The 7,905-nt window shown below is 53.3% G+C and overlaps 1 protein-coding gene across 3 annotated transcripts; it reads right to left on the bottom strand.

Annotated features, from left to right (window-relative positions):
* Window positions 1-288: 288 nt before the first annotated feature.
* Window positions 289-5,954, bottom strand: Acp5 (acid phosphatase 5, tartrate resistant). 3 transcript variants are annotated; one of them, XM_075966533.1, is made up of 7 exons: window positions 5,622-5,938; window positions 5,383-5,525; window positions 4,393-4,471; window positions 3,707-3,973; window positions 3,413-3,540; window positions 1,431-1,776; window positions 289-841 (listed from the first exon to the last, which is right to left on the bottom strand). In XM_075966533.1, exons 4-7 carry the CDS (start codon window positions 3,971-3,973, stop codon window positions 599-601), a joined length of 984 nt encoding a protein of 327 aa, XP_075822648.1. In that variant the 5' UTR covers window positions 4,393-4,471; window positions 5,383-5,525; window positions 5,622-5,938; the 3' UTR covers window positions 289-598. The 3 variants fall into 3 exon arrangements, with proteins under 3 accessions (XP_075822648.1, XP_075822649.1, XP_075822647.1); XM_075966534.1 differs by lacking the exon at window positions 4,393-4,471 and having other exon boundaries at window positions 5,622-5,954; XM_075966532.1 differs by lacking the exons at window positions 5,383-5,525; window positions 5,622-5,938 and having other exon boundaries at window positions 4,393-5,367.
* Between the last annotated feature and the right edge of the window lie 1,951 nt (window positions 5,955-7,905).

The following is a 7,905-nucleotide window of genomic DNA, read 5'->3' as shown; positions in this document are numbered from 1 at the left end:
AGTATGCTGGAGGCCCTGGATTCCAGTGTCATAGCTGGGGGAGGAAGGTTAATGTCCATGCATAAAGCTAGGTGGTTATGCATGGGACTAAGAGATGGAAGGGAAGGCCAGAGACGGTTTAGCAGGTAGGGGCACTCGCCATCTAACCTAGGAGCATGTGTTTGATCCTTGGGACCCGCATGGTGGGAGGAGAGAACGGACTCCCACATGCTCGGCGGGCTGCATTCACCGAAACTGCACGTACACGCATATTAACCCAGATGACGCATCCATTTGGAGACAAGTGCGGCCTCGACAACTATTCTTTTATTGAATAGCAGTGACAATAAGATGCTTGATTTAGAAGAAACCCTCACTCCTAGAAAGCTCTCCCCCAAAACATCAGGGGTGAGCCTGGCTGTGGGGTGGGGTGAGTCAGTGTGCACATACTTCTTCCATGTATGTAAGCCTCTGTGGTTTTCCTTCCCACTCCACCAGAGCACCAGGGGCCAGAGAAAAGGCTGCTGGTGGGCGAGGTGCTCACAGCACCCACCCGCCATGCGTGCGGAGGCTTCCTGCCTCAGAGCCGTCAGGGGACAAGCGGAACCCTATGGTGCATTCAGAGTCTGCGCCGCCTGGGCAGGCTGGTCTTGAAGAGTGATTTCCCAGAAGCCTCCACGTAGGTGATGGTCATTTCTTTGGGGCTTATTTCCACATATGTGAAGCCACCCAGGGAGTCCTCAGACCCATAGTGAAAGCGCAGGTAGTTGTTGGGGACCTTGCGTTGGTGTCGCACAGAGGGGTCCATGAAGTTGCCGGCCCCACTCAGCACGTAGCCCACTCCATTTTCATCCTGAAGATACTGAGGGCAAAGGATGCAAGGTTGGTCACTCCAGCCCGACTAGGGGATGACCAGGGGCTTTACCGAGACCTACCCTAAGTGTGGGAATAGGGCTATTCCTGACCACAGAGCTATCTTGAGCAAGAGGTGGATAACCTCTTTGTTTCGGTTTCCCCATCTGCAGGAGTGCATCAATCCTACTGCACAGGCACACGGGGAGTTACTCTGGCATTTAAGGAGAGGTGTGTGTGTGTGTGTATCCTGGCAGTGTTGAGGATAAAACCCATGGTTTCCACTGAGTCATACCCTCAGCCCCTCACTGGGGGATTCTAGGCAGAGGCTCTACCACTGAGCCACGTCCCAGCCCCTCACTGGGGGATTCTAGGCAGAAGCTCTACCACTGAGCCACACCCCAGCCCCTCACTGGGGGATTCTAGTCCAGCACTCTGCCTTTGAGCCATACCCCCTTGACATCATAATTTAAGGGAGGGTATTGATGTCCTGAAAGATACCAGAGGCCCCCTGAACAGCAGGAGTCTGGCCCTGCAGCACCTTGCAGTACAGTAAGAACACCTTACCAGATTCCCTATCCTGTCCACAGAGCTCTCACCTGCAAGTTGTGGTCATGTCCACACAGGTAGGCAGTGACCCCGTATGTGGCCAACAATGGCCGCAGGTGCTTGACCAGGCATCGGGTGGGTCCATGTTCAGCAATGGACCAGATGGGGTAGTGGCCAGCCACCAAAACGTAGTCCTCCTTGGCTGCAGCCAACTGCTTTTTGAGCCAGGACAGTTGACTGCGGGCCACTCCCAAGTCGCGGGGCATTTTGGGCTGCTGACTGCTGAAGTCATCAGAGTTGCCACACAGTGTCACCGTGTCCAGCATGAAGATGGCCACAGTTACGTTTGTCCGTGGAATTTTGAAGTGCAAACGGTAGTAAAGGCTTGGGAAGTTCCTATGGAGGGAAAAGAAATTGTGGGTAAGCATTTTAGGCAGGAACACACTAAGATTAGTTCTGGCCAAAGGATTTCCTGTTTTGATTTTTTTTTTTTAAATCTTAAAAACATTTCTTTTCAGATTTTATTTATTTTTTATTTTATATGCTTGAATGCTTGCCTGAATTTTATGAACTTGAATGTGTACCCTTGTACCAAGTGCATGCAGTGCCCATGGAGGTCAGAAAAAGATCCCTTGGGACTGGAGTTACAAATGGTTGTGAGCTGCCATGTGTGCTGGGAAATAAACCCAGAGGCAAAGGACCTCTTTTTAAAGTTTTTAATTGTGTGTGTGTGTGTTCACATATATTTGTGTGTGTGTACCTATATATTCATGTTTGCACTTGTGCATAGAAGTCAGGGCCAGTTTTAGCCATGTACCTTGTGTGTTTTGGTGTGTTTCTGATGTGTGGTAAGGGGTACGTACCCCCATGCATTCATGGAGGCCACAGCAGGGAGCTGAGTGTCCTTTAAGGCAAGGTCTCTCATTGACCCTGGAGCTCCCCCCAACCCCCGCTGGCTAGCCTGGAAGTCAGCAAGCCCCACTGACCTCCTGTCTCCCCTCCCACCCCACTTACTGCTGAAGTTACATGCATGAAAGGGATCGTACCTGGTTTTCATGTGGGTGCTGGGGTGTGAACCCTGGTCCTTGTCCTGGAGCAGCAAGAGCTCTTGACTCTTGAGCCATCTCTCCAGCTTCATTGTATTGGTTTGTGTCCATTTTTGATTGCTAGTGTATGTGTGTGTGTGTGTGTGTGCGTGTGTGTGTGTGGTGGGGATCAGAGGACAACTTTTGGCAACCGGTTCTCTTTCCACTACGGGCTCCCATGACTGAACTCGGGTCCTCAGGTTTACAAGGTAAGTGCTTTTTACCCACTGAGCCATTTTGCCAACTTTATTTTTGAGCCAGGGTCACTCACGGAGCTGTGGGACTCCCGGCTTCAGCCAGGCTGTCTAGCCACTGAGCCCCAGGATCCTCCTGTCTCCAGAGTTCCAGACTAGGGTTACAGGCGCATGTCTTTACACTCAGCTCTTAACACAGATTATGTGGCTTGACCTCAGGTCCTTGTGTTTGCTTAGCAAGCGCTTCCCTGACCGAGCATGCATCTCAGCCCTCAAAGGCTTATTTGGCGGCCCAGTGGCAATACTTGGAGGCGGAGGCAGAAAAATCATAATTTTTGAGGCCAGTCTAGACTACATTAGCACGATTCCAGCTCAAAAACCAAACAGCTGAGTGTGGCAGGGCATGTTTGAAGTCCTGTCCCTTGGGAGATGGGGACAGCAGGATCTGGGTTCAGGGTTATCTCTGGCTACATAGGAAAGCCACGGCCAGCAAGGGCTACACGAGACATGGAAGTTCTGAGGGCAGTGCCAGTTCAGTGAGAAAAGCACCTGCCGTCTGATGACCTGATTGCCTGCCCTGGAAGCCACACAGTGGACGAGAGAACTGATTCTCACAAGTGTTCCTCTGGCCTGCACACATGTGCTTGACTCCCAATAAATACAATACAGTTAAAAAAAAAACTTTCTCCCCAAAGCCAAAGGGTCTCTTTATCCCTCAGCGAGAGTCTTTTGGGGGAAGGAGGGAAGGCTCACCAGCGCTTGGAGATCTTGGAGTAGGTGATTTGTGCTGAGACATTGCCAAGGTGGTCATGGTTTCCAGCTAGCACGTACCAGGGAATATTGCGGAGGGCACGGTCAGAGAACACGTCCTCAAAGGTTTCCTGTGACAGACAGAAAGGGCATCCCACCTCTAGGGTCAACAGCCACCCTGCCGCTGCCGCCAAATCAGAGACCAAGGTAGCTACCTGGAGGAGCCCTTCTGTTTTTCTCCGCCCTCCCCAGAGGAAGGCCCCGGGTCAGAGCGACCTCCCCTCGGGACCCTCTAACCTGGAACCTCTTGTCATTGGCATCATGCACTCCAGTGAAGTAGAAGTTGTCCCCTAGGGACATGATGAAGTCAGCACCCAGAATCTGCACGGTTCTGGCGATTTCTTTAGCATTGGCCATTTCCCGGGCTGTGTGGAATGGGGCATTGGGGACCCCTCCCCAGTCACCCACAGCTACAAATTTCAGGGTGGGAGTCGGGGCTGCACAGTGAGTCAGGAGCGGGAGGGACATGACCTGCAGGCCCAGCAGCACGGTCCATGCGTCCATCTGCGAGTGAAGAGAGAGTCTGGAGTCCCTGGGCAAGGACAGAGAGCAGGCCCGAGACCTCCCCTTTCCCTGTCCAAGGAAAGGTGAGCCAGCTGTGTGATGGTGCTTGAGTGTAAACTCAGGCAGCAGGAGTAGAACAATAGGATCAGGAGTTCAAGGTCAGCCTCGGCTACTAGAAAGTTTGAGAAGTGGAAACAGAATGTTTGAGGTCATCTATCTGTATGTGAGACCTGTCGCAACACACACACACACACACACACACACACACACACACACACACACACGAGAGCTAGCCATCCATAGCTGTCAGTCCCAGAGACACAGCAGCACCAATTGGCCCTGGCCAAGGAGCAGAGGAGCCAGGGAAGGGTGGCCCCACAGGCCTCTTCCACCACCTTCCTCTGGTAGTTGGCACTCACCTTGGCAGGCTGCTCAGGGAGCCTACAAGAGGCAATCGGGCTCCTGGAGCAGAAGTGGGGATCACCGAGTCTTTATTCCCTGGGGCAGAAGTGCACCCGCTGGGAAAGATGATGCATCGTCTCCAAGGGCTGTCAGAAGCCCTCCCCTCGGGTCATGTGAGCACTGGGCTTCCCCCAGAACTGGACACGGGGCTGGTGGGGGGTGGTGGCGCGTGCATCCAGGCCGGGCTGGGCCGTGAGAAATCTCTCAGAGTTAGCACACTCGAAGGCTGCGTGCCAGGGGCTGCCTGTATGTGTGCTGGGCATGCATCCATCGGTCCCAGTGTCTGAGTGTCTGTACACTGCTCTGCCTGACCCGTTTCACTTTTGTGTCCTTACATGTTTGGCTGCCTATTGCCAACTGTCACTTTCTCTGCGTGCATCGGAACCAGACAGAATGGGCGCCTCTGCTGTGGCATGGGAATTCTGGTCCCGAGAAACCTGAGTGGCTTGTCTGTACATATACTCCAATTCTTTTTCCTCCCTGAGTCTCAAGTAGCCCAGGCTGACTTCAAACTGCCTATGTAGCCGAGGATGGCCCCGAACTCCTGGGCCACTGTCTCTGCCTTCCAAGTGCTGGAATTACAGGCCTGAATTCCTCGGTGGCACCCATGTGACATGTCTGTTTTGTACACGAGTCCTGCTGAACCTCTAAGGGGAGTTCTGTGTTTGTGTTCACCTCGCCCCCATAAACAGCAATGCTGACTGCCTTTTTCAGGAAGTTCTATCCATGATCTTCCCTGGCCTCCCAACCCCCCTTCCAGCTTGAGGAACTCCCAGAACGGACATACCACGTGGCTGCAGCTTTCTGACCCCTAGCACCCTGCACACCCACCTTCTGACCGCGGAGCCCAGCACTGTGGTAGGTGTGGCCAGCTTCTCACACCCTACCTCCCTCCTCGGCTGCACAGACCGCCCCTACTCCTCAGACTCTGTTCCCTCAGCACTCACCACCAAGCCCTCCGGTTTCTGCTAGTGCGGGATCCCGAAATCCCTCGTTCAGTGCTTCGTATAAAGGCTCAGAGAGGGTCCGCGACTGGCCCCAGGTCACTCAGCGCAGCGCTTGCTGTGGATTTCCCACTCGCACCTCTCAGCTGAGGCGAGCAGGAAGGAAGTGGGTGACCTGAACACAGGCAGAGACCCATCCCCCGTGGGAGGCAGAGCTAAAGGTTTGGCCCGGCCGGTCTCACCTCGCCAGTGGGTCCAGGCCAAGCCGTGCTGACCCAGCCGAGCTGCCGATCCGCGGGCGGATCGCTCCAGACTGCACTAGTGAAGAGGCGGCGCCGGCCAGCCTTTGCCTACAGCTCCTCGCCAGCCCCATAGAGTCCTGGCGGGCGGAGGGCGGGTGACTCGATTTCCCCGCCCCAACCCTGCCTCAACCACTACCTGGCGCCTTACCTCCAGGGCTCAGACTCCCAGACAACGAGGGGGTCCCTGGACCTGGTTTCGTTACCATCTGCCTTCGCCTCTTGGGGTGCCCACAACTCGTGGTGGCCGGCTGGGGAGGTCCAGCCCTGGACCGAGCGGAACTCCCTAGCCAGGTGTGATGTCTCTAATCAGTCACCAGGTCTTTAAAATGGGTGAGAAGGGGCTATGGCGACCGAGCCGTGGAGTGCTTGCCTAGTACCAGAGCGGCTCTTGTTCCACCCCCAGTAGCAGGATGGGGTGGGATTTGACTCCTACATGTGCCAGTCATCTGTAAAATAAGCCTTCACATTCGGACTTTAGGCCGGGGGGGGGGGGGGGGTCCCAGAGGGGCGGGCAGAATCACCCTCATCAGCATACTGGAGGTCTCGCTGTTCTTTCAAACAACAAAGTTTGCGGGTTTGCAGGGAGGCAGGGGACGTGGCTCAGATGGTGCTTGCTGCCAAAGCGTACTAAGCCCTGGGTCCCAAACCCAGGTGGGAACAAGCCAAGCCAGGAGCACACCTATAATCCTAGGCTGTGGAGGACAGAGGATCAGGGAAGTTCAAGACCCGGCTCTCTGTCTCCTTCATAAATACATTCCAGGACAGAGGAGTCAGACTGTCCTGAGAATTCCAAAGAAAAATAAGGCTGGGTTTGCCCGGTGGCTCACTTCTTTAATCCCAGCACTTGAGTGGCAGAAGCAGGTGAGTTCAAGGTTGTCCTGATCTATATATAGCAAGTTCCGGATAGCGAAGGCTACATAGAGAAACCCTGTCTCTAAAAACAAAGACCAAACCTGAACAACAACAAAAGAATTTCAAAGAATACAGCCTGGCGATGGGCCTTCAAGATGACTCAGAAGGGAATGGCGTTTTCTGGCAAGCCTTGAGAACCCGGAGTTCCAGCCCGGAACCCACATAGTGGAAGAAGAGAACTAACTCAACAAAGGTTGCCCACAGACCTCCACATATGGGCTGCTGCCCCCCCCCCCCATTAATAAATAAGTAAATAAATGTAATAAAGATTTTTAAAGTCCTGGTGTGGTAGATCATGTCTGTAAACCCAGCATTGACAAAGCTGAGGCAGAAGGATTGCAATGAGTTTGAGACAGTTTGACTAAATAGGGAGTCCTAGGTCAGCCCGGGCTAAAGTGTGAGGTTCTGTCTAAAATAAAATGTCCCTCCTAAAAACGAATTCCAGAGAAAAAGAACAGAATTCCAGTGGCCAGAAAGACACCCTGGCGGTTATGACTACGAGGATGGCTCTTGCAAAGGACCAGGTTTGGTTCCCAGGACTAGATGAGGCAGTTCACAACTGCCGATAGCTCCAGCGGCTGTTATCTGACGCCCCCTTCTGGCTTCTGACGGTGACTGCACTTAGGTTTGTATAAATATCTCTCTCTGTCTCTCTCTGTCTCTGTCTCTCTCTGTCTCTGTCTCTCTCTCTCTCTCACACACACACACACACGTGAAATAAATAAATCTACACAATCTTAGAGGTCCTGCAAGAGTTAACAGTTGCTGGAGGATGAGGAGGCAGTTCCTTCAGTGGGGTAGCGGTTCCTTCAGTGGGGTAGTCATCGGTAAGGCGTCCATGCTCATGCAAGCAACCCTAAGGAAACCACATGCACCCACGCACAACACAGAGACGCCAAAGGAGAAGTGAGTTAGAAAAGGCCCCTGCAATGAAGCTGGGCAGCCTGGAACCCACATCACAGTGGAAGAAAAGAATCAACTGCACCAAGTTGTCCTCTCACCTCCACAGTTTTGTTTTGTTTGTTTGTTTTTCAAGGTGGTACCTCACTAGTAGCTCTGGACTTCCTGAAACTGGAAGTAGACCAGGCTGGCCTTGAACTCACTGAGAGCCTCTGCACCACCACACCCAGCTGATCTCACAGTCTTTCCTTCCGCGTGTGAGCCCACACACATATCATACACACACAGTTTTGAAAATTTTGAAGTAGGAGGTAAAGGCACACACACAGAAGAAAAAGGAAGACTTGTCGGGATGGGGCAGGGGTCAGAGGGAAGGGACGAGAGATGACGGGGTGAATGTGAGCCCAATACA

The sequence above is a fragment of the Microtus pennsylvanicus genome, chromosome 3 (genome assembly GCF_037038515.1).
Source record: "Microtus pennsylvanicus isolate mMicPen1 chromosome 3, mMicPen1.hap1, whole genome shotgun sequence".
Lineage (NCBI taxonomy): Eukaryota > Metazoa > Chordata > Mammalia > Rodentia > Cricetidae > Microtus > Microtus pennsylvanicus.
The sequence above is the reverse complement of the archived record's forward strand: the minus strand, read 5'-3'. Positions and strand labels throughout refer to the sequence as shown.

What these genes read in the sequence shown, in the direction of transcription:
- Acp5 (XM_075966534.1), bottom strand. Translation starts at nt 3,973, where the DNA reads ATGGACGCATGGACCGTGCTGCTGGGCCTGCAGGTCATGTCCCTCCCG. An exon ending in CCAATGACAAGAGGTTCCAG is followed by an intron (nt 3,541 to 3,706) that starts GTTAGAGGGTCC and finishes TGTCTGTCACAG; the next exon opens with GAAACCTTTGAGGACGTGTT. An exon ending in TCCAAGATCTCCAAGCGCTG is followed by an intron (nt 1,777 to 3,412) that starts GTGAGCCTTCCC and finishes TTCCCTCCATAG; the next exon opens with GAACTTCCCAAGCCTTTACT.